Here is a 27,434-nt window from a genome sequence, read left to right as displayed (position 1 = left end):
ACACACTTATATATGATGGGTCAACAGCAGGTAGGAAAAATTACCAGATTTTAAAGGAATGTAAAAACTACTTTAGAAAAATCTTTCCACTCTACAATGACCAATGATCGAAGGAGATGTGATTGTTTTAATGGATACCAACAGAGAAGTGAAGTAATAACCAAAATAAGGCTATAGTACCTCTGTATATAACTTGCCAGTCTGCCAGGTAGCTCACAGTGCTTACTGACCTAATATAATGACAAACTTTTATAAAACAGAAGTGTAATGATTATCTCTACCCATTATTCCAGTTTGCAGTATCTTTGCTAACTTTTTTATTAGTGTGCTAGGTGCAAAGGTATAGGTAGAGCAGTGTTTTCTGACCAATTTTCTTTTGTGGCACACTTTTAGTAACCCAAAAAAAAGCCCAAGGCACACCACGATTCTCCAAACCAGAAAAGCGTTAAATCTATACACTTGCTAAACTGTCCGAAGGAGTGGCACTATCAGAGACGCCAGAAAAAAAGGATCTTGGAGGCTGGCATTCACAAGCAAAGCACTAAGTGAGCACTTTGCACACATTTTCCCAGCTGCTTCATCCCTTTGCATACAGGTGGTCCTATATAGCACACCAGGGTAGCTTTCATTGTGCACGAGTGGAAAAACAATTGTGTGGAATATAATTACAAAGTCGTTGATGGCGATGAACAATTGAGATTGACATTTGCAGAGTTTTAATATAAGTTTTAATTTATGCCCATTTAAGATATGCTTATTTCAATTAAGTCAGTCTTTAGCAGTGTATTCAAACTCTACAGTCGTTTCGATCATTTCATTTTACTTTGACACGTCTATGTCTCTTATTACCTTCTTTTCAATTTGCCTTTTAGGACGGCAATCAAATTCAGGTTGTACTTGCTCAAGTATTATTTTGTTAAAAGGTCTGGTTTCAGGCCAATGTTTCAATTTAAACTATTTCATTAAATTTTTAAAAATTTCTTTCTGTTGATTCTGCATTAATTTTGTGATTCAGTGTATATTTATGTTATGATTTATGTAATTTTTATGATTGTATGATTTAATTTTTAGACGTGCTTAATCTTGATTAATTCCATACAATTACTATATGCAATTAATTATTTTTTAATTGATTCCCAGTCCTAATATATATGAGTAAACTATGATTATAATTTATGTATTAACCCATTAGTTCTGAATTTTGGAAATATTATTACAATAATACTAACCTTCTGCAGATACGGCCATATTGATGTTATGACAATTGAAAATCCTATTAAAGAAATAAAAAAAAATAAATTTAAAAACTTCATATATGTTCAATTAACTGCTTGGTTCATTTTGCTTCATGAAAAAGACAATAAAATAATATGCCCAAAGGCCAGTACCCCTCAGATAAGCAAGGTCCCAGTTCAGCTTTAATGGTATAATGACATTAACTCGTGTTGTGCTACCTTATCATATAAAAATAGGAATACAATTATAATCAATGACAACATGAATTTGACTTTGCTTCAAAACAAAAACTTGTTTTACTTATGTTTTGTAATAACACAAAGGTACATTAAATGACACATTGTGCCCTAAGCATAATGAAATTTTTCAAAAGATTTTTAGCCTTCCATTATGCTTTAACAGCAAACACATTTTTATACAAACTCCAAAACTGCATTAAACAAGTAGATATTAAACAATTATTAATATATAAATCACCTTTTATAATAGACTTCAAGAAATAATACTACTGTTATTTAAACAGCAAATACAGTGGTAAATACAGTGGTACATTTAAATTGTCTTAATTTTTAAATATGTTAATGATTATTAAATTATTTAAATAGATTTAAACTTTTGATTTCATACATTAAACACATTTACTTTATTTGCTAAAGCTTGCATGGTGGACGTTGGGAAATCACTGAAAGGATTTACAGCAGTTTGTACTAAAAGACAAATGATATCACATTCTGAAATGAAAACATACACTTTAACATGCAGAGAGAGAGAGATATGTCACTTTTTCTAACATATAATTTCAGTACAGCACATAACTCGCAGTTATCAATATTTTTACACCGGGGAAAGAAAAGATTAAAATATAGTGTTCACTGTGTTTTGTGATTGAACCTCCTTATGTGGTGGTACTCTGAAAATTCAGACTGTACAGTATATAGAGAGAAGTATTGTATTTTTGAAGTCAAAGATATTTATTCACAATCATATAGCACTTTATAATTACATAGAAAATGTGCCAGCCAAGAACCTATTGACAGCCACCCTATGGGGCACCAGATTTAATGTGAAAGCAAAAATCTTACTGCATGTTTATGGCAACAAAATGAATCTGGAAGATTTTTTTTTCATGGATGGAGTTTTCAAGTGATCAACAGCCAGTGTTAAGAAAATCATGGTATAAATTCAAAAGTGTTACAGTAGGCTATGATAAATTAAAGTGTAGGCCCATCTGTGTTCTACTACACAATTGTCTTTCAAAAAAAATGGTTAGCAAAAATACAGGATGTGAAAGTGAAAAGGTTGTGTATATATAGTTTTCACCAATTCCCTTACTTTAATATTTAGGTTAGATGTAAACACCCTAAATGAAAACCTTTAGAAAATAAATCTAATTAATCTTCCAGGCTCGTGTGCGTAGACTGGAATACTTGCATATCCCCTGTAAAACTATGAAGGAATTTATTTGCAAACCCTTTTGCACTTATAATCTAGTTAATTTGAATTGTGATCCTGTGTGTTGCATATAGTGCCTTTTGACAGTTTGCTTTGTGAAAAGTAACATATGAAAAAAAGAAAACGGTTACAAGAGTGGAACCTGCATCTTGATAGTATAGATTCAATTAGGTGATTTTTATTTTTTAACCAAGATCTCCTTGACCTCAACGCTGTAGATCAAATATGATTTTTTTCCACTGAAACTGTATGTGACACAGATTTGTTTTTTTAAGAAGAGTGTGAACAGCAAAAAAAGCAATATCAGAATATTTCAGTTCAGATTCAGACAACTTTTGTATACAGTACTAAATCTGATATGGACATGTGTGACTTAAATGTGTCTTGCATTTGAATGCCTGAATTAGAGCTAATGGTACATCGATATTTATTTGATAACCGTCATACTTTTGTACTGAAAACCAAGATGGATTACATCACCATTTCAGTATGTGAACTGAAATAAAGTGAGGTAGTGGACTTAATTAGCATTTGGGGTGATCAGCTCAGCTGCAGTGGAAATTACAGAAATGAGGCACCACATGCATGTGTTTTCCAGACACTGACACTGAACTTTCATTGGACATTCTGAAACTGATGAACCACTGTTTTGTAGCAAAACTCTCCACATCCCACCCCCCACCAATCCTGGCTCCTCTGTCTTATTTAAAAATTTTCACTTACAGACATGGCAGTTTGTTGTGATGTGAGATTTTGCATACAAGTTGATAAATATTCTGTATGTCTTTATTTGTAATTTAGGCAAAGCAATGTGATATTAGTGTTACATTAGTGAGAAACATTCATGTTTACCCCTGCCTTTTAGGAATGGGTCTCTTTGAATTTTACGACAGAGTTGGGGGGGAAGTGCCTTAAACAAGTGTGGCTAATGTTTCTCTGAAGTCTCTCAGTCAACCCCCATAGGAAAGTCAGGCTGCCTAACTGCCAAACTTTAGCTCAACAAATAGTTTTCGGAGGTGGCAGGTGTAAAGATGTTATATCCCCCCCAATGGTCTGAACTATGGCTGTTTGGAACTGGCCTGTATTAGAAGCCTTTAAGTACCGACAGAAAACCTATAAATTTTCTCACTCCCTCCCTCCCTCACTCTCTTACCAAATTGATGCATGAACTGAAAAGGTCAACACAATGAAGAGCACAGCTTGGCAGCCATATTGAGACAGGCATGCGGCCTGTTCTGAAGAAAGCGGTCCAAAAATAATGCCTTAACTAGAGACATTTTAAGTAACTAACAAGTCTGTGTGCCGCATGGAATTACACATCACCATTTATCAGGTTGTATGGATACCAATATTCAAATGTACTTTGCATATCTATACTAATAAAAGGCAAAGCCCTCACCGACTGACTCACTCATCACTAATTCTCCAATTTCCCATGTAGGTAGAAGGCTGAAATTTGGCAGGCTCATTCCTTACAGCTTACTTACAAAAATTAGGCAGGTTTCATTTCGAAATTCTACGCGTAATGGTCATAACTGGAACCTACTTATGTACATATATACCGGCCATAGCCTGCAGCTCGGTCGCCGTGTGAAGCGGAGTTCCGTCCCTCATCGTCACGCCTCCCACGTAATTGAATGCCTGCTCATATAAGGCCGTCCGTCAACGGCAATCCGATAGAAACACTCTGCTGCTAAATATTCAAACGAAGATGAGATGGTCAGGGTGGTGTTTGGCACAAACTCAGCGAAACTGCGAGAGAAAATTTTAAGTGCCAGGTCTTAGCTAACATTAAATAAAGCCATGGACATCGCGAAATTGCATGGGATAGCACGAGCACAGCTGAGAAGCTTCGATGCATGTACTCCGAGCGGCTCACGTGAACTGATTTTGCAGGACTGGGAAAGGTAAACCCGTGCATGCAGTGTGTGATGTCTCAGGCACACTACTTCTCCGTTGCGAAGCGCGGGTATCTGAGCTGACATTAAATAAAGCCGTGGACATCACGAGATAAGTGAAAGTAAGCACTTTTAATTTTTTCCTCCTTCCCCTGAGCTATAGCCCAGACAACTGCAAACACGGGATCCCTTTTGTTGACCGTGGCAAACTAATATTAAGGTGCTTTGCACTTTCTTTTGCATGTATACGATTATGAGGTCGTGGAAGACACGCACAGGAGAGAAGGACCGACACAGTGCCATCCCGGACGATTAATGGCAGGGCCGTCTCTCCAGTCTACACAAGACCCGCTCCCCAAAAGGCGCTCTTATCGTCATCGAACACGTCTCTCGACACTATATAAAAGAAAAAGGCAAGTTTCCTTTCTTTACACCTTTATTCCTTTTATCCCTAACCAAAGCCTTTCTCTCTTAACACTGCAGAGGACACAAAACTAATTTTCTTTAATTGTTGGTAATGGCGGTAAGGCACATTACCACAGGCACAAATTTGGACGTTCACATAGAAAATGTAATTTCTATACCACAGCCGTCGTGTAGTGCCTTTCAAAAGGGATCTACTACCAAGAGAGGATCCATATACATTTTAGCTGCTATTAGTATTACTTACCTGATGTGTTATACCGTCTTTAAAATGTAGTTTACCCGAGACCACTCCAGTAGTGCTCAATGTATCTTTACTTCTTGAAACGTTAATGTTTTACTGTTTAATAACTTATACACTACATTTTATTTTTTTTCCCTTGCACCCAGTGAGCAAAGGCAATGGGTAATCAGCTATATACATATACACATATACACATAAATATATATAAATATATATATATATATATATATATATATATCAATATATTATATGCTTCACTCCATCGCAGATTTTAAATGTAAGCATATCTAAATATATAGCACAGATTTTTCGCTGGTTGGCGGATTTCTGCGGACAATGTGTCTTTTAATTTATGGTACATGCTTCCTCAGTTTGTTTGCCCAGTTTATTTCATACAAGGGATGCTATTGGCGGATGGCTTAGAAGCTACCCAATCAGAGCATGTATTACATATTAAATAAAACTCCTCAATGATATTCGATGTGCTTCCCGCGCAGTGCTTGATTGTTTGCTTTTTTCCTGTCTCTCTCACTCTCTCTGATTGACGGAGGGGGTGTGAGCAGAGGGGCTGTTTGCACAAAGGCTGTTTGCCTAGAGGATACGGACGCTCCTCTACAAAATGCCGCTTTATCGCGGTGCTTCGGCATACTTAAAAGCACAAAAGCACGTATTGATTTTTTGATTGTTTGCTTTACTCTCATGCTCTCTCTCTGACATTCTCTGCCGCTGACGTTTACTTCTTTGAAGAGGAAGATATGTTTGCATTCTTTTAATTGTGAGAAAGAAATGTCATCTCTGTCTTGTCATGGAGCACAGTTTAAACTTTTGACTAATGGGCGTTATTTCTATTATTGTCTAGGGGGCTCTAATAATGTTAACAGTGTGGGAGAGTTTAAAATATATAAAAATAACCATAAAAACATATGGTTTCTACTTCGCGGATTTTCATCTATCGCGGGGGTTCTGGAACGCAACCCCCGCGATCGAGGAGGATTACTGTGTGTGTGTGTGTATATATATGTGTGATATATATATATATACAAATATATACACACATATATATATATACACATACATACATATGTATACATACATACACATATACACACACACACACACACACACACACACACACACACACACACACACATATATATATATATATAAAAAAAGCAAAGCCCTCACTGACTCACTCACTCACTGACTGACTCATTCACTCACTGACTCATCACTAATTCTCCAACTTCCCGTGTAGGTAGAAGGCTGAAATTTGGCAGGCTCATTTCTTACAGCTTACTTACAAAAGTTGAGCAGGTTTCATTTTGAAATTCTACGTGTAATGGTCATAACTGGAACCTATTTTTTCGTCCATATACTACAATAGACGTCTGCTTGATGGCCGTGGGAGGCAGAGTTATGCCTCCCACGTAATTTAGTTCCTTGCCCATATAAGGCCGTCCGTCAGCAGCAATCCCACAGAAACACTGCCGCTAAATATTCATGGGTGAAGGACTGTGCTTATGCAGACGAAAATGAGATGGTCAGGGTGGTGTTCGGCACAAACTCAGCGAAGCTGTGAGACAAACTTTTAATTGCCGGGTCTTAGCTAACATTAAATACAGCCGTGGACATCGCACAAGATGGCACCAGCACAGCTGGGAACCTTCGATGCATGTACACCGAGCGGCTCACGTGAACTGACGCAGTGCACAGACAAAAAGCAACAGTTCCAAAGAGTGTTGAACAAAAACCAAATTACACAATTGAGAAGGCAGCAAAAAAATAATAAGTGTCTGACACATACAAGCATATTCATAAGTGCAACTACTGCGGAAACAAAGCACACAGTGGAAAAAGTCAATGTCCCGCTAAAGGAAGACAGTGAAAAAAAAAAAACCCGTGCATGCAGTGTGTCACGTCTCAGATAAAGAGGAAGACGACCTGTTTATTGATGCAGTAAGAAATGAATCGATGAATGAAACCTGTTATCTTTACAACGATTGACAAACACGGAATGTAACTTGAACACAACACATCCTACAAATACGAACCTGATTGAAAGAAATAATGATATTCAAATCCTTGATGACAGCAACATTCTTAACACTCACAAAACAATTACTATATATTGACAATCATGTTACGTTATTTTTAAAATGTTCCCTTTTCTTTTTCATAACTTGTTTAACACACTACTTCTCTGCTGAAGTATATATATATATATATATATATATATATATATATATATACACATATATATATATATATATATATATACCCCGATCTAACGTCCAAGGTTCAATTCCCGAGAAGGGGTGCACTGATTATGTATGCCTGATGACCCCAAAATTAGGGCAAAACACGTGTTGCGTACTCTTTGCATTATTTCACAGTAAAACTATTTAAATATATATATAAATACATATATATATATATACACACATACATATATATCAGCGCTTCCCGATTCATTTTACTCTTGCATCCCCTTGGTTTGAGACGTATGAAAAAATATGCGGTTAATGCAGAAACACAGATCACCAATTGAAGCTTTATGAATAATGGATACTTTATCCGCCATCAATGATTGTTTTGGTAAAGCTATACTCAGTGTAATCATTAGATGAACGGTAAAAAAGTAAGAGCGAGGGGAGGGTGACTTATTGAGGCACGCAGGCGAAACCACAATAGCACGTGAGCTCGATGTAGTGCGCGTCAACTCGATCTGAATTGCGCGATCACATTCAAAAAAATATATCTTTTGATGTTCTATTTAGTCGACACAAATATCTTTGGTTGGAATGTAAGGCGAATTTACTCTTTACATTTCTATGGTGAAGAAAAATGTATGCAATGATGCCTACATTTAACTTACATTCCTACCAAAGACATTTCTGTCGACTAAATAAAAATTCCTTCTATCTAAAATTTAAATAGAACTTGAACAGATACGATAGTTCATAATATCCAAGAGCAGGAGTCATCCATTTTAACAAGCAGCGTACTGCACTGACACCAAATAGCCTGCCCATTTAATTATTTAGGAATGGATAAATAAATTAAGATTTTGTACAAATAATGCTTTTCATTTTTCTTCCTTGACGGATTCTGGCACCCCCAGCAACAGTTGCTCGCACCCCAAAGTGTGTATATGTGTGTGAATATATATATATATATATATATATATATATACACACTAGCAAATACTCAAGCTTAGGCAAGTACTGCATTAAAATTTTTATTAAGAAGAAAATTAAACCTTTTTAAACTGAGGGAAAATATGCCAATAATTATTTGTTAAGGATCTCTTTGTAAACCATGTTGTCAGTTCGGCCACCTGGTTGTAACATGACCACGCTGTGCGCTGAGCTTACTCTTTAATCAGTTTCAGTTTCATGGTTTGTTTCAATTCCGACAGTATTTGCAGGATTTGTTGTGTTGAAGTGACATTCGGCATCTGTCAAGCGCTGTAAGCACACAACCGGTTTCATCGATAAAATCACATCCAGCTTTTGAGAGTTTAAACATTCATAAGTCAAAACCTTCTACTTGTCAGCTCGACCCCATTCCTACAGTTCTGGTTAAAGCTTGTTTACCCTCCTTGCTTCCCCTCATATCTGCTATCATTTATTCTTCACTTACCACTGGAACTGTTCCTACCTCTTTCAAAGTTGCTGCCATCACCCCAATATTGAAAAAAACGGGTTTAGATCCCAATAATTTTGATAATTTTCGTCCTATCTCCAATTTACCATTCATTTCAAAAATTCTCGAAAAGATAGTTGCTGCACAGATCCACTCATATTTAACTAATAATAATCTGTATGAACGATTCCAGTCTGGCTTTCGCCCCTTTCACAGCACTGAAACAGCACTTATAAAAATAACCAATGATCTCCTTATGGCAGCTGACTCCGGTTTACTTTCCATTCTTATTCTTTTGGATCTGAGTGCAGCTTTTGACACTATTTCTCACCCCATTCTACTTAGTAGGTTAGTCTCAATCGGTCTCTCTCATACTCCTCTAGCCTGGTTCAAGTCATACTTGTCTGATCATACTCAGTTTATTCGATTGAAATCATTCACTTCTCAGTCCTTTCCTCTGGTCACTGCCGTCCCCAGGGATCTGTCCTGGGGCCCCTTCTTTTCATTATCTACCTTCTCCGCTTGGATATATTTTTCGTAAATATAATATTCAGTTTCACTGTTATGCTGATGACACCCAGCTTTATCTGTCCACCAAACCTGATTCTGCTCTCCCCCCATCCTCCCTCACTCTCTGTTTAGTTGAACTAAATACATGGTTCTCTTCTAACTTTCTGAAACTCAACAGCAATAAATCAGAGCTTCTCCTGGTAGGCTCTAAATCAACATTATCCAGAACTAATAGTTTTTCTATTGCTATCAATAACTTGCGGTCTCTGTTTCCCCATGTGTGAAAAGTTTGGGTGTCATCCTTGACAGTACTCTGTCTTTTAATTCACACATCAATAATGTCACTCGGTCTGCTTATTTTCAGTTGCGTAACATCAATCGTCTCCGTTCCTTTCTTACTCCACAGGCCACTGCCATTCTTGTTCACAGCCTTGTTACTTCTCGGCTTGACTATTGTAATTCACTTCTTTTTGGTCTTTCTCAAAAATCAATTCATAAGCTTCAACGTGTTCAGAACTCTGCTGCCCGTATTATCACCAGGACCCCTTCTATTCACCACATCACCCCTGTTCTCCAGCAGCTCCATTGGCTTCCGGTCAAATATCGCATTAATTTTAAAATACTTCTGTATACATTTAAGGCTATTCATCATCTCTCTCCTCCATATCTCTCTGATTTGGTACAGATCATCATCCCATCTCGGTGTCTCAGATCCTCTTCTTCTCTTTCTCTCTCTGTCCCTGTCCCCCGTCTTGCCACTATGGGGAGCAGGGCTTTCAGTTGCTCTGCTCCTCGACTTTGGAATTCCCTACCTCCTGAAATAAGAAACATCACCTCTTTCTCTCTTTTTAAGTCTAGACTAAAACTCACCTATTCAAAATAGCTTATCCCACATAACTTTCTCCATTTTCCTATTTGGAACTGTTTTATGTTTTTATGATCTTGTAAATTACCTGCTCTTTTGCCTGCTTTTTATTTTATTACTTTTATTATTATTTTTTACTGTGTACAGTGTCCTTGAGTGTTTTGAAAGGCGCTTTCAAATAAAATGTATTATTATTATTATTATTATAAACATCAAAGTGTCCACTACTGAAATCGTCACCTGTGAATCTAAGATGTTTAAGAGGCATTGGCGGTTGTCGAAAGGTGTAAAATATTTGGCCATTTTGGTACACTTGAAAGCAACAACCGAACAATTCAGCGGCAGCCATCAACTCACATGCAGAACCATAGGTGAAGGGCTTAAGCATTTCACTCTTCTAGTGCTCCTGTGTAGTATAATTATCTCCTGTACCGTCATCAGTCCACACCTTGAACCTGTCCCAGTCATTCAATACATAAGACACAAGGTTCCTCCGGATATCAAGAGTGAGCCTGATATGGCCGTGCAATATGTAACACAGAGAATGGAAAAGGCAGGCGGCATCTCTGGGCATGGAAACCAGTCGGTAAGAGACAGTTCTTTGATCGATGGTGATCACCTCGATAGACATGTTAAAGGGGTACGGTGGGAACGATAAAGGAAATGGATACCTGAACAGTAAACTAAGTCTAAAATACCTACACAATAACTATAATCGTAATAAACGAACAATAAAACAGTGGAGAAGCCATGGATTAAATAAAAAGGCTGCAGTTATCAGTAGGGAGACATGAATACCGTGGTAAAGCAAAGAAGAGATCGAGTGATGGATGGCCTTATATGGGCAGGCAGTCAATTACGTGGGAGGTGTGGGGATGGGGGACGCAATATAGGCAGGCAGCCAACTACGTGGGAGGCGTGGTGATGGGGGACGCAACGTCGCCTCACACGGCAACCGAGCTGCAGGCTATGGATGTATATATGTACATAAGTAGGATTCAATTATGACCATTATGCGTAGAATTTCGAAATGAAACCTGCTTAACTTTTTTAAGTAACCTGTAAGAAATTAGCCTGCCCAATTTCAGCCTTCTACCTACACGGGAAGTTGGAGAATTAGTGATGAGTGAGTCAGTCAGTCAGTGAGGGCTTTGCCTTTTATTAGAATAGAAGATAAAAAAATGGGAAAGAGTAATACATTATAAATGCTTCCAGAGTAATAGCTACAATCTTTCCTTTTCTATAGACATGGACAAATTTGTTGGTACCCCTCCATAAAAAAATAAGAACCTACAACTGTTTCTGAATTACCTTGAAACTTACAAAAGTAACTGGCACCCATCATTGTTTATTGTGTAATTAACAAAATCAGACTTTGCTTTAGAGTTTTGATTCAACAGAATATTTCAATTAATAACACAAATGAAAGTGGCATGTACAAAAATGATGGACCCTTAAACTAATATTTTGTTGCACACCCTTTAGAAGCAATCACTGCAAACAAGCAATTCCTGTACCTCTCAATGAGACTTCTGTACCTGTCCACAGTTAAGTTTCACAAACTCATCCTGAGCAGCCTGCTCCACCTCTGTCAGGTTAGAAAGGTGCCTTCTCCAGACTGCATTTTTCAGTTCTTTCTATGTTTCACAGTGAGTATGCTGTTCTTTTCTTTGAAAGCCAAATATTTTTCGGCTGTAGAAACAGAGCTGATGTAACTTGACAAAAAGCTCGGGTTTTGTCTAACCTGTCCAAAGGAGAATCTCTCAAAAGAATTGTGGTTTGTCAATATGCGTTTTAGAAAATTCCAATCAAGCTTTTTTATATTTTTCTTTCAACAGTAGAGTCCTCCTGTGTCTTACTCCGCTGTGCCCAACTGTCACTGAAAATGGCTGGTGCAAACAGATACTAACAGACCTGACCTTGAAGTTCAGTCTGAATCTCTTTGGAAGTTGTCCATGGCTTTTTGTCCACCATTCCCACTATCCTTGTTCCCATTTTGGGGAAAAGTTTTCTATTGTGGCCAAGTTCAGAAATCCTGGCTACAGTCCTATGGACCTTAAACGTCTTAATAATATTTGCAACTGTTGTCACAGGAACATTAAGCTGCATGGAGATGGTTTTACAGTAAATAGCCTTTGCCTTTACCATACTTGTCTATAATTTTACTTCTGATCTTCTCAGACAATTCTCTCCTTACATGGAACAATTGCTTAATAAATCACTTTCAGAAGCCATACAGTACTTATTCAATGAGCTGTAAGGGTACCAAGAAATTTGTACAATATCTGCATATGTTTTCCTTGCCATTATTACCTGATTATTTTGCTGATGTCCTGCACTTAAAACAAACTTAAGCAGTGCAGTAGCCAACGCACTGTTGGTGTTCATTGTGTTCTATTAGGCCATATCTCTCTCACAATTTTATTTTTTATTATTTTGCTAATTTTGTTCAAGCAGCGAACATTAAGGACAGATAATAGGTACTCCTTTCAGTATGCATGTTTTTGTTGGGTTATGTGGTTTTAAAGCTGTTTGGAATACCTGATATTGACTTTCTTGTAGCTATGTACTGTATCTTAAATGTTATCCATTTATAGACTGTCTTGCACTAAACTGATGAGATCTGAAACATTTTGCCTGCAGTTTCATAACTAATGATAAACACTTGTGCTCAATCTTCAAGGTTGTGACTGTATGGAAATTCTCCTTATGTGCTTTAGTCTGACCTGCACATCTACTGGTCATCACTAAATGACCAGCTCTCTCCTAGTTGGCACCATTGGATCTTACCTTAGATGAAAGGACTGTATTGTTACTATGTTGTAATATTCTTGTGATAATTGAATTAAATGTCATGAGCATTGAAAAAAGTACTTTATTTTATACAAATATATTACATACTGTATATAAAGACAGTTGTATGAGACTTGGATCCAAAATAATGGCACTGGCCTGTTTCCAATACTTGATATTGGTAAATTTCTGGACAACCAGAGGTGTGAAACAATATCTCTTTCTCTCTCCTTCTGCTAGTGTAACAGTCAAAACATATCTAGGCATGCCAAACTAAAAAGAAGGCAAACAAGCAACATGTAAAGTGCTCAGATTACCACTTGCTAAACAATGCACACTGCCTATAAAATGTTAATAACAATAATATTAATTCTTTGCATTTATATAGCGCTTGCAGGTTAAGGGCCTTGCTCAAGGGCCCAACAGAGCAGAGTCCCTTTTGGCATTTACGGGATTCGAACCGGCAACCTTCCAATTGCCAGTGCCGATTCCTAGCCTCAGAACCACCACTCCACCACTTGCAAAAACTTTACCAAACCTTTTATTGGAAAATACATTTATTGTTAAAAATACTTTTTAAAGGCAAATGACAAAAATAAGACAGGAATGTTAAATTAACTTACCCACACTGCTGAGAAACATTGTGAGATACATGATCCGAATAGACCACCATCTGCTCTTATACTGAAGCGGTGTTTCAGGGACAACTTTATCACTGAGACAGGGATAAAATTTGTATGATTAAAAACATTTAGGAATATTCTTGCATCATGCAATCTAAAACAAATGTGTTTTATTTTGTATTGCATATTTAACAAACTGGATGTTTGTGTGGTGATATGTAGAAGTAGCAGGAACTTAAATCATATTATGCTTTAGCATAAGGAACATGTATCTCTGTCAGTTGTACTGTACTATTTCTGACATGATGTTGGCCTAACAGGGAGGTCCGAAGAACAAAGAGAACACAATGAAAAGTCAAAACAGCAGGCATCCCTGCAAAACCCATCACTGAAAAGAAGAACTCACAATGTTGCATGGAGAGCTTCTCCTAGTACCTTGGTGGGTAAGCAACTACTCAGTCTATTCTGCCCTTAAATGAAGCAACAGGATTCCTGACAATGTCACTTATGAAAGGTTTGGGGGGTAGGGGTGAAAAACTCACCAATTTCCAAGTCAGTCTTGTTTTTTGTCTACAGAAAAAGAGTAAAGTCATCTGTGACCTTCATTATTGGCTTTTCCTTTATGTTTCTCAAGCAAAGACAATGTCAGAAAAAAGCACAGAATCTTGATGGCTAATTTTGGATTTGCAAACAACATAAACCTCATAATATCTCCAACTCTGTTAACATTACACTAGTGTAAGCTACTAGTTCTAGCACTCTGGACAGTATTTTTAAGAGCTGCCATTCTGTCTGCTGAGCCAACTATGTCTACTTACTACATTAGCCCCTTCCAGAATAGATTGATACTACTTTGAGCCCAGCCTGCACTGATCTATAGGTTAAAGTTATAAAAAAAAAAAGGGTGCAAGGAGCCTTCTGAAAATGATATGGACTTAAATGAAGAGTCACACATGCTGCAGAAAAAATATAAGGTATAAGTACTTTAATAATCTACTACATTATAATACACAGATGTCAGTATTTCAAGTCTCTCTGAGCAATCTGATTGGTCAGTTTGGCTTTGGTGACACGAAGAAGTGCAAAGTGTGAGACACACGAGGAGGAGAAACAGCATGGGAGGCAAGCAGAGAGTCACCTTCGGAGTTTGTAAGTATAGAAGCACACAGCTGCCTGGAAAATGATGACAAGAGTCTGAAAAGAAGGCTTTAAGGGAATGTGGACAAGAGAGAAAGAGACTGTAAAAAAACGTTCACACACGTGAACACTGAGGAAGGTAGCTGAAAAGTGCACACTGAGCAAGCGATAAAAAATATTTTTAAATTATCCTATTACCTGTCTTTGACAGGAAGCTTGACTAGATTTCCCATAAAAATGGAATTGAGACTATGCAGAGCTTCTCCAAACAAAGTAATTTGAAATAAATATAATTAACTTTTGGAAACAATGATTTTTTTCAGATTTCATAGTGTACTTGTTTTTGATCGCACCCAGACAACTGCCCATGCCCCTTTTCACTAATGAGCTGAGCTCCCCTAAATTCTGAGGCATACTATGCACTCTGCCTATACGTTTAAGTTGGGTGACCTGAAACGGCAATAAACAAGAGCATGAGCACACAAAAAAACAGTTGTTTTTTCAGTGGAAGCATCAATAATTTCCTATTTTGATTAATAATATTAATAAGTACATATTTAGATATGTGGCCCCTTCCTTAAATCTGGCTTAGCACACTTAACATTATGTCTTTAGCTAAGCCTGCTCCAGAGTATTATACAACTGTACATTACTTCCTAAATACATTTTACATATATAAGAGCATGTGCAATTGGGAGGCAGTCTAAGGGCTTAACTAAGGGTAAGACATGGAGTTGGGGTTGACGAAATGCATTAATGTCACTTCTCCCTTTCCTACAAATTGCCAGAAGGGAAGCCCAGAAAAAACACTTCCAGCTCCCACACTCCCTTCCTGACCATGCCTCCCTGCTGACCTCACTTCCGCCCCATCTCTCATGGACCTGCTCCTTCCTGCCTAGCACCTCTGATGAGTCAGTCTCGTTTTGGACTCCACACAAGCCATTATTCCGGCGTTTTATTTGAGAGATATAATTGCTGTTGACAGTATATGGGATGGATCCCCAAACCTTTTTCCTTGTTTGTCTGTTTTCTTACAATATATACAGGGTGAGTCAAAATTATGTTAACATTAATGATGATGCTATGTATATACTTATATACAATTTTTGTGGACAATTTATATGCCACATATGGTACATGTGTTGAACATGGTGAACAGGTTAAGACATTCCTGTAAATCATCTTGCACACATGAAGTATTTTCATGAAGAAATTGTTACCGCCACTCAGATATTAACATAATTTTGACACCCTGTATAAGTTAATGAGGTGGCTATTTAATACTATATATAATAAATTGCCTACTGCTTCAGAAATATACAAGGTTTCACATCCTTTGAGGTGCTTATATTTCATATTAAAACAAACATATACTGTACAACTGTAATATTAATTAGCAAGCCACCTCAGCCATACTCAGCAGCCTTTTATCTGACCTCACTATTATCATGTGGTGTTGGTGGGTGACTTTAATATTAATAAATGTGGCAACAGACACCTTTAGCTTATGTTTCCCATACTCTGAATTTGGAAGGGTTTTGTGAAATAGTTAAATGTCCAGCTCACTCTCATAAACATACATTAAATTATAATTATCAATTGATTATAGTGATTTAAATTGATCAATTCCCATTTGGTAATGGTGGATATATTTTCTAAAGGTACCCCCCACAAAAAACTATTAATTCAATCATTATTATATTCAGTATAATAATTTACACGATTTTTGGAAATCTGTTGTGTTTTATTACAATCTCCAGTTTGTTTCCCATTTTTGGAATTAAAATTAATCTCACTTCTAGATATTATCCTGAGGCTAAAAGTGCCAACTTCTAATCAGGGATAATATCACACTTGACAACAGCAGTTGGTGATCTTATCATGTTGAGGATGTCAGATTACACAACTAAATATCCAAGAGGGGGACAATTTTCCAAAGTAGTGTGAGCTCACTGCCTACGGACAGCTAATTAACATGCTGTCTCAATTTATGAGAAAAAAGGTTTGAGGCTGAATACTTTTTAAATGGTACTGTATAATAACAACTTCGATACTTGTTAAATGTGCATAATACAAGAACAATAAAAATCCAAATGGAGATTAAACTGTCACTCATAAACAACATTATAAGTTCAAAAGTTTTTTTCAGGTGGTGTGTAACAAACCTATATTTTCATTAACTACCTGAAATATGTACAATAAAACTTTACTTTGTAATTTTATCATTCCACAATGGCATTTAAATACAAGAACATTCAAACAGATGCAATATTCAAAGTAGTCTTTAACCTGCACTTGCTACATCCTGGGTATGCAGGGAAAACTTGTGAGTTGGTGCTTCAGCCACCATGACTTTTAACCAAAATAATTAGAATAAAATAAACTGATTATCAATATAAAATAGTTTTCAATTAAAAGTTGTAACGATTGTTTAGTAATCGATTTGAATTTATAGAACCTTTCGTTACAATTTTTAGGAAACCTGTACTTCTTGTTAACCAATAAATGAAATATATTTTGAGTTGCCAATCAAAAGAAATATGTGATTTTATTCTCCATGTGTAAAAATGTCTCTTTGTCATCAAAATAAACATTTTATCAACATAAAGATGCACTATAGTTGGTGCAGTGCTTTACTGATGCTAATCTTTTAATCAGAGACAATTGAGTGTGTTGTATTGAACATACGGTTTAATTCACAAAATCTTTTGTCTACTTTTTGAGAGTTACACTGAGATTCCAAAGAGTATCACTGTTTAAACTTTTACTTGGGCTAAATGCATTAGAAAGTGGATGAATGAATGTATTTAGTTAATCTAAATTCTACACAAGAATTGCATTTACGAGGCTGTTGTTTCTTTTATATGTCCATAGTATCTTTTGTCAAAACAGTTTTAACATGGAAGAACTTTAAGAAAAAAATCATTATAAGTATACCATGGAGTCCTACAGGGCTAGTTTATAATACATTATAAAGCAATGTCAGGTCAGGTCAGGTTGGGAAGCATGCACTGGCACAGCACGTTGCCACAGCCACCACACGATAAAACAGCTTTGGATCCTGGTTGGCAACATCCCAGGCAGAAACGTGGTCCAGTTCTAGCCTCTGGAAATGATGCTTTGTCTGCCACAGCCAGGTGTTACGTTGGTGTCCCCAGGCCTGGTCCAGCCACTCGGGTCCTCAACAATGTGTATCCTGCGAGCCGTATTACCCTCGGGAATCATGCCATTTAGCTGTGATGCCGTAACTAACACTCCCTTAAAATGCAGGTAAAGTGCCTCATTCAGGACTCAGGGCTCATGACAAAGTCAAACCAGCGGTACCCAAGGGTTATCTAAAGACATACAATACCAACACTTGACAGCATCCATGCCTCACAACCATATAGCAAGACAAGAAGCACCAGGACTATAAAGACTTGGACCTTTGTGCTTTTGCATAGATATCGGTAGCGCCACACACCCCTTTCCAGCGACCTCATGACCCCCTATGCTCTCCCAATCTGTCTACTGACTTCATTGGAAGAGTCACCAGAGACATGAATGACACTGCTGAAGTATGCAAACCACTCGACAAAGTCGGCACTCTCTCCACAGACAGACACACTGCTGATGGCTGTGTCTAAGAGGTCATTAAAGACCTGGATCTTGGCTTTTATCCAGGACACACGCAAACCCGGACACTCAGACTCCTCACTCAGTCTCTCGAGAACCCCAATCAGAGCCTCCATTAAGTCTGCAATGAAGATCACAGCATTGTTAGCAAAATCAAGATCTGTGAATCTTTCTTCACCAACAGATGCTCCATGAACCATGCCCAACACCCAATCCATGCAAGCATTGAACAAAGTAGGGGCAGGAACACACACCTGACGAACCCCAGAATCAACTAGGAAAAACACAGAGGTTCTGCCTCCACTCTGCACAACACTCACAGTACAACTGTACAAGCAACTATCAAATGCTTTGATAGTTTGTTGAACCAAGAAGCAACAATGGTCACAAAACACATTGGCTGTTCTAACTTTGTGGTTGCCTTTTTCACACACTCCAAAAAGTTTTGAAACTTCTGAGGCATCTCTTGGCATTTTAAGTGGATATCCTCTACTCACTCAGAATCGAACACCTCTGGATAAACTACAATAATGAGACATATTTCTACTACTCATATGATTCTTTCCTTAAAATTAAAACAAAGACCAATCTTCAGTCGCCACATTCAAATCACGCCTAAAAACGCACTTCTTCACATTGGCTTTTAATTCTTAACCGGTCTCATTTTCACTTGCTTCTTGCTATTTCTCTATTTTATTAGATCCCCTGACCTATTTTTAGTATCTCTGTTTTAATTCTCTCTTAATGTTTGTTTTCAATATTTTGCTTTTAGTCCTGCTTGTTTTAACTGTACAGTGCTTCAGTCAGTTGTAATGCTGTGTTTTTAAGCGCTCAACAAATAAAAATGGTATGGTAATCTGTTTGTACCTTAAGTACATTAAACTGTTCTCTAATATAATATAATAATATAATACCTCTTTATTGTTAGTTTATATAATTGTTAAAATGACTTGTTGCAAAGCTCATTCATTTTTTATGTTTTGTTTAGTATTAAGTTCATCTTTTCTTTTGCATCTCCTTTAGAGCTCAAAGCTCTTGCAAGCATCACACAGTGAGTTAATAACAGTACAGTAAATGAGGAGAGTACAGCATTTAACGCCAGTCTTGAGGCTGGAATTTAACTTTGAGACTCTGGAATCCTCAATTAACAGGTCTAGGGAACAGAGTCCCAGACAGTAATAAACACACAAGTAATAGCAAGTTTGACAAGATATGTAAAACAGGGTTTTCATACAGTGAAGAAGCCAGAATCACAGGCTCTTAGCTGTCTGGTACGTTTATAAGTTGTAAGCATCATAGACAAGTAGCATGGTGTGCTGCAACAAAACATTTATAAGTATAATCAGTAAACACGGGTTTGAAGCTAGTCCAAATAAGATAACATAAAAAGTGCATACTCCTCATTTGAACCTGCACATCGAAGATTTCCTCAAGTTTACCAAAACAATTAAAACAAAATCCGTGTAAGCCCACCACTTAATAAACAGCAGTGTGAGGCAAAAACGTTTTAATATTTATGCACAGCTTTTCTAATGCTCTCACAAGAGAAAAAACAAGAAATAAAAGTAACAATACAGTACAGTTACAATGCAAAATCCACTTGCACAAAATCCTTGGTTACAATAAAAACTAACAAGCAATCTGGCCTTGTATGGCTTGGGTTGAAAATTAACGTGAAGGTGGATAACTGAAGACGATGCTGGTTTAATCGGGATCTTGAAAATGCAACCGGTAGTGGATAAAAGGAAACAATATATGTATACCAAATAATCATTTTAATGTTGACGGAAGAGTAAATACTAAGTTCGTCTGCAAGTAATCGCTCAGAACGATACATTTACAATAAGCACATGAACATGCGATGCCACGTGACCGTCGCTCATGTAATTCCATGAAAACTGAGAAAACTTATCTGGAAAATACAATGCCAACTCATCTAGCTACCTACCAGATGGGGTCATCGGGGAGCAAAGGGGTGGTTTCATCAGGTACGTCTTCAGTTATACGTGCCGACTCGTCAGTCTCCATTCGTGTTATGACAGTCTGATCATCTGCAATATTCTGCAGCACAAACTGGTCTGCGAATGAAGATGCGCGCAAACTCGCGCTTAAACGCAAATGCACACCATTAATGTTAAAAAACGTGTCCTAAGTTGAAAAACAACTTTTCCTCGAACAAAGTCCAAAGGCAAACACGAATGGTTGACTTGACCAAAACAAAATCTGCCATGTGAACTACTACTTCTTCGACTCCTCCTGTTCTCGCGAGATCAGCGTGGTTGCACAGCGTGCGCCACTATTGGTTTCCATTTCTCGTCAAGTGATAGGTTGTAGTTCGCGGCGAATTGGCTAGTGCAACATGGCTGAAGTGTAAATTGTAACTGTACTTTAATGTCATGTAACAGACTTGTGCTTATTATGTGCACTACAGCGTGGTCACACTTAACAGCAACGGGCAATCTTCTCTGAGGTGGGGTTGGAAAATAAAACAGTCATCGGGGTTGCAGGAGCCTCCTAAATTGGACAAAAGTGAGTCCGAACGTTACGGGAAAGAGATGTCAGTGACACGATCATTCGGGTTTTGAACATTTTGTCGCAGAGAACTAGTCGCATGTGCTAGCTTTCTTTCAGCTGCGGAGCACAGACGTCTCTGTGTAAATTCACGTTAATGTAGGCAAATATAATATGCTCGCTTATCGTTAAAGTAACCAAGTTGCTGTCGCAAACCAAGTAACTTTGAAAACTAACAATTTATGTTGTATTGCCAGGTTTGGGATGACAATCCACAGGTCTGTGTTTAATCTTAACACTAAGTTTATAGTTTATTGTTGCTCAGGTGAATCAGTTCCTTTTATTAGCCTTGTTGTTGTGGTAGGTCTTAAGACATTAAACTATTTTTTAAATTCTAACGTGTCATTGAAGTGTCATTGGAGATTTGCTGAAGTTGTCAATGTAAACGTGTTCAAATAACTATGTAATTACTAGAATACATGCACAAATGTTAAATTGGTTAATTTATATATCAGTTTCACCATCCATTTTAATTCAGTTTTAGCTTGTTTTGTTCTGTTTTGGGTTGCAGGTGCTGTGCTCTGTTCACCCAACTTTGGTTGTAAGGTGACAATTCCTTACACTTTTGCCCAAGCCTATACTCGCTCTCACAGTTCTAATTCAGTGACACAATTTGCCCTATTGCAAAAAAATTGGCAATGCAAACCTTAGTGCTCAGGCTCTGGAGCAGTGTTAACTATTGTGTCACCGTGCTGCTCAGTTTATTTTGTTCAATGAATTCCTTTGATCAATTTGCACATTTGGGTGGAACTGTAAAGCACCGGTTAGAGCTGATGATTTTGTGTCCTCGGTTTAAATCCCATGGCCGGATATTGTCTTTGTAGATTATGCATGTTCATACTGTGTAAGCAAGGGTTTTCTTCCCAAATCCTCAAAGACTTGCAGATTAGGTTGATTGGTCCAAGTTTTAATGTGGATGTGATTTTTATGAGTGAATATGGCAATGCAAAACGCTGGTGCCAGGATTAGTTTTGGCTCACAATGATGTAGCTTTGAAGCACTGTAAGTAAATTTCAGAGTGCTAACTGACACTGCACATTATCATTTTACTTGCGTTTTTGATTTTTCTTCTACAATGTTTTAGTGACTGAAATTGTAATTTGGTTATTGTTGAGGTGAAATGGCACAACTGCTGGTAAAAACTCCTCTTGAACACATCCCATATGGTAAATTCAAAACTGGAATAGTAATCATATATTAAAATTTGCTATTCCTAATTATTTTCTGGTGGTAAATTAAACGATTTATCGTGTTACATTTTTTTCTGTGAGTTGCTTTATTTGGTATTTTTATAGTCCTGTAAAAAAAAGTAAACATACTAATTCTATGATTTTTCAAAACAGGACATGACTGTCATATGTGAAAAAGAATATACATTCTCATGATTTACTATCTTGTAAAAGTACCTTTAGAATCAATAATTTCAAGTATTAGTTTCCTGTATGAGTTCAGCAGTTTCTAAATTGTATTGGAGAAGTTTTGTCTCCTTCCTTGTAACACTACTTCATTAATTGTCTTTGAGGAAAGTAATTTTTTTCACTGCACTCTTAAGGTCATATCAAAGTATTTCAGTAAAACTGAGGTTTGGACTTAGACCAGTCCATTCCAAAACCTTATTTTCTTCTTTAACTGCCCTATAGTAGATTTGCTAGTGTCCTTGGATTCATTGCCATTTGCATGCTACACTTTTAGTCACGCTTTAGTCATCAGACAGATGACCTCACATTTTCCAATTAAAGTTTACAGCATAAAATGTGTTTCATAATCACAATTATGTGGTTGCCAGATCTTGTATCTACAAATAATCACATAAACATTACCCCTTTCTTGTCATGCATGAGAGCTGGTTGGAGGATCTTATGAAGATGTGAAATGATGTGTCATGGTTTTAACCCAGCATGACACTGTGGATAATGGCCAAAGAGATTTTACAGCTTGATGTAGTTTTTGTGACATTTCCGCTTTCTGGTAGTACCATACGTTGTTGTATTATAATTGGAGTAAATTAGCTGGGCCACCTGCACCTGGGAGCTGTTGAAGTTAGTTTAGATATGTGCATGTAAGCCTTCTCAAAAACTGAACTTCAAATTTGAAATTGACTTTGTAACTTAGCCCAGTTTAATGAGCAGCAACAATTGGTTCCTTTGAGGTAATTTCAAATGTTCCTGTGCTATTTACATCAGTTTTTCCTTTGAGTATTTTCAGTGTTCTTTTATATGATCAAAGTGCTATACAAACTTAGCAAAAAATAAACATTTAAATATTTTGACCAGAAAACTGTATATATGTAAAACCAGATTCTATTTCTGTCATTATAGCATATGATGGTTCATGGAATAAACCATTGCAACAAGATACTTTATATTTCTATGTAAGTCTCATTGTATGAGAGCCAGATTTTTAATTACTGTTTTATTTATGATATTTCCTAATGTGCACAGGTTTATAGGGTATTCATTGTGAAATATACAGAGTACAGCGATGATTTTTTTTATCCTTGGTACAACCTGGAGAATGTTTTTTAATTAAATAGCAACACGTTTTGACTTGATTTCATTGTTTTTAGTTACTCATAATCTTAAAAAAGACATATTTAGCCTCAGGATGAAGAGAATTCATCAGTATTTGAAAAAACAGATCCTTAATGGTGTATTGCGATACAAAAAGTTAAATTAAAAATCAAGATTTTTTGTTTTGTGCGGAAAGGTATAGTACTTAATATAAGATAACGTAAGATGCTGCAGATGTTCTACCAGACAGTTGTGGCGAGTGCCCTCTTCTACGCGGTGGTGTGCTGGGGTGGCAGCATAAAGATGAAAGATGCCTCACGCCTGGACAAACTTGTTAAGAAGGCAGGCTCTATTGTAGGATTAAAGTTGGACAGTTTAACATCTGTGGCAGAGCGACGGGCACTAAGCAAACTCCTGTCAATCATGAATAATCCACTGCATCCACTTAACAGTGTCATCTCCAGACAGAGGAGTAGCTTCAGTGACAGACTTTTGTCACTGTCCTGCTCCACTGACAGACTGAGGAGATCGTTCCTCCCCCACACTATGCGACTCTTCAATTCCACCCGGGGGAGTAAATGCTAACATTAATTTTATTTTAATTTTTTTCAATTTTTTTTCATTTTTATTACTATTTAATTTAATATTGTTTCTTTGTATCAGTATACTGCTGCTGGATTATGTGAATTTCCCCTTGGGATTAACAAAGTATCTATCTATCTATCTATCTATCTATCTATCTATCTATCTATCTATATTCATTAAAGTACTTGAATGGTGGGTAGATTTATGAAAATATGTTCACAGATATTTCTTTTGAGAAAATAAAATATTTTAAAGCCAAATGTTATTTAATCTGAACATTTCAAAACAAGTGTAGTTTTTACTATATTAATGTAAATGAAAAAAAAATTAACCCTTCCTTTTTTATTCCTAGGTCCCTGACAGTGTCTAATGGGTATAAGCAGGTTAGATGTGCTGTATAGACGACTACTGTTAACTAAACTCTTCATTCAAGGATGGGGAAAGCCAGATGATCTAAAAAGGTATTCAAATTTATTATTATTTGCAGATCAGTAAGTTTTAATTTGCATGTTACTTCTTGGGGCAAGGGTAATAAGAAAAATATTTTATAATGATACCTTTTCTTGTACTTGAAACAGAAAAACAATTAATTGGTCCTTTTTAGAGTCACTCAGTGAATACATAACAGGATTTAATTTTGCTATCTTCTTGGTCTATGCCTGACTCTTTCCTGTAGTACCGGTATATGAACTTTCTATGCCTTTCTTTAAATATTACAGTACATGAAAAACATTTTATTCTTTTATTCTCTTAGATACTGTATGCTATTTCACCTCTTCCTAAAGTAATTTTTTACTAGGTCTTTTTTATTTTAGGAAGGGATTTTAGGATTTTTTTAAATTTTAGGTCACTAAATAGTGCCTATTAATTTATACGGTATCTTTTCTATGCTTATTAGTTCTGATAGGTATTGATTGCAGTTGTTACATCTTGTGACAAATGTTGTTAAAAACTAACCCAAATATGGGCAAGGGCAAAGTAAAATGTAAATAATCCTTTCATATTACAGTTGGAATGATCTATCAGTGTTATATTCTTACCTTTTAAAGTTTAAATTGTCACCTTTGAAAATGTTACTGTAGCAACTGCAGTTTATGTCTTTTTAAAATTTTATTTCAAGAAAACAACATTGCATACAATCAAATCGAATTTATGCTACATATGACATATAGTCATACTTGAAAGAAAAAATACATCAGAATGTTAAAGAAATCTGGAACAAAATAAGACATAACCTAACAAAACAGAATTTATCTCCAGCCCAAGAGAAAAGGTTGCACGGCCAATAATAGTTAGATATAAAAAAAAAAAAGGGAAAATGTTGTGCCCCCCCACCCATGAATGCTTGTTCTAAAATGTTACTAATTAAAACTTGACATGTCTTAAAAAGGTTTTGTACGTATTCTCTAAGCAAAAATGTGATATTTTCCTATTTCAAATAGTATAGACTAGTTACCCACTGACTTGGAAAGGTGGGTTGGAATTCTTACAGTTAAGTAAGACAACTCATTGTGCTAGTAGTGTAGTATAAGCAATTACAAACAATTTGTCCTTCTCTACTTTAGCCCATTTGGAAGTACACCATACACTACTGTAAATGGATTAGGAGTAATCGTGACACCAAGGCTGTTTGATAAGTATTCAAAGATTTTTGTCTAAAATGATGTTAATTTGGTACACCCCCAAAAAATGTGGCATGGTGAGGCTGGAGTTGGATTGCAATGCTTGCAGGTTGGATCTTGCCCTCAAAACATTTTGGACAGTTTTAAACAAGTTAAACGTAAGATTTTAAGTAGAATTATTGAATGCTTTGAACATATAGAGCTAGAGTATATTCTGTGCATGGCTGACTTCCACTCATTTTCTGAGAAATTAATTGAAAGATCCTTTTACCACTGTACTGTAGGATGTTTGAGATGTTTTTATATTGTTGAGATGTCTTCAAGATGGGTCAGTATTTTTTCTGGAATAGAAATGGATGGGAGGTGTGAAAAATATAAAGAAACATAGCAAGATTTTCTTTCCGTTGTTGATCAGACTAGTGTAAATTCATCAATTTGTGTCAATTTCCAGGTCTTTATAACTTTTGTGTTTGCTACCCAGTCATAAAATTAAAAGTTAAGTAGTGCCATGCCACCTTCTACTTTAGGTCTTTGTGGAGTTTCCTTTTGAATGTGTGGATGTCTCGAATTCTAAATAAATAATGTTATAATTAAGTCTAGTTTCTTAAAGAACGATTTGTTAATGTATATAGAGATACGCGGAAATAGCAATAGAAGCTTGGGAAGGGTGTTCATCCAGAGGCGTAGCTGGGGTTTTTAGTGCCCTTGGACAACTGAAAATTTTGCGCCTCCTGTTTGCCAAAATGCAATGGGGAAGGGAAAGAAAATTGTTTAAAATGTATTTAAAATAATAGTATTTTAAGAAAAAAATTTCATACAAGTCTCTGAAAATGATAACGCCTCCTCGTGTTCTTTAAAATGTAAATCCGTCATTAGTTTTTGTAAGAAAAAATTAGTTTTCCGCATTTAAAAATGATTTTAAAGAAAGTATATAGCAACTTATAAAGCAAAATCTATACTAATAAAAGGCAAAGCCCTCACTGACTGACTCACTGACTCATCACTAATTCTCCAACTTCCCGTGTAGGTGGAAGGCTGAAATTTGGCAGGCTCATTCCTTACAGCTTACTTACAAGAGTTAAGCAGGTTTCATTTTGAAATTCTACACGTAACTTGAACACAACACATCCTCCAAATACGAACCTGATTGAAAGAAATAATGATAATCAAATCCTTGATGACAGCAACACTCATAACAGTCACAAAACAATTACATTGACAATCATGTTGCGTTATTTTTAAAATGTTTCCTTTTCTTTTTCGTAACTTCTTTAACATACTACTTCTCCGCTGCAAAGCGCGGGTAATTTGCTAGTAATTATATGTTTATAAAAACTACTTACAATTTATTCGTATGAAAATATGATGGGGAAATGTCTAGACTTTTGCAATCATCTACTAGAATACTTTACCACAACCCAATCAATTTTCTATCAAACACATAAACACAAATCACTTGGTACACAGAAATGGCGTTTGCAACAGCTTAGACAATGATACACTAATGCCTCACGTCAGTCGCATGACCTGTTTAATAATGTCAAAAATGTTTCTGGATGGGAGTCAAGCATGTTAAGAGTAGTGGAGGGGATACATTATTGTATTTTGGGTATATAGAACTAATACATGCTTCAAAATCAGAAAGAGACAAAAAACATAGGAAAAAGATATCCTCATACTGATGGAGTGATAGACTGAGTATGCA

At 36.5% G+C, this 27,434-nt stretch overlaps 2 protein-coding genes across 5 annotated transcripts in view; one reads left to right on the top strand and one right to left on the bottom strand.

Annotated features, from left to right (window-relative positions):
- mfsd8 (major facilitator superfamily domain containing 8) overlaps positions 1-20,699 on the bottom strand; it is a 50,401-nt gene extending 29,702 nt beyond the window's left edge. For both annotated transcript variants that reach the window (XM_039751710.1, XM_039751711.1), the window contains exons 1-3: positions 20,390-20,699; positions 13,690-13,781; positions 1,230-1,273 (exon numbers count right to left, since the gene is read on the bottom strand). In XM_039751710.1, the coding sequence (XP_039607644.1) occupies positions 1,230-1,273; positions 13,690-13,781; positions 20,390-20,469 (216 nt within the window). In that variant the 5' untranslated portion in view covers positions 20,470-20,699. The remainder of the gene's footprint in view (positions 1-1,229; positions 1,274-13,689; positions 13,782-20,389) is intronic.
- Positions 20,700-20,773: 74 nt separating this feature from the next.
- Positions 20,774-27,434, top strand: part of abhd18 (abhydrolase domain containing 18) — a 70,238-nt gene continuing 63,577 nt past the window's right edge. For 2 of the 3 annotated variants that reach the window (XM_039751708.1, XM_039751707.1), the window contains exons 1-2: positions 20,774-20,970; positions 24,460-24,568. In XM_039751708.1, the coding sequence (XP_039607642.1) occupies positions 24,477-24,568 (92 nt within the window). In that variant the 5' untranslated portion in view covers positions 20,774-20,970; positions 24,460-24,476. Of the gene's footprint in view, positions 20,971-24,459; positions 24,569-27,434 lie in introns of those variants that run through there. The other variant, XM_039751709.1, reaches the window with a different exon arrangement.

The sequence above is a fragment of the Polypterus senegalus genome, chromosome 4 (genome assembly GCF_016835505.1).
Source record: "Polypterus senegalus isolate Bchr_013 chromosome 4, ASM1683550v1, whole genome shotgun sequence".
NCBI lineage: Eukaryota > Metazoa > Chordata > Cladistia > Polypteriformes > Polypteridae > Polypterus > Polypterus senegalus.
Note: the sequence above shows the minus strand (reverse complement) of the source record. Positions and strands in the feature narration are given on the sequence as shown.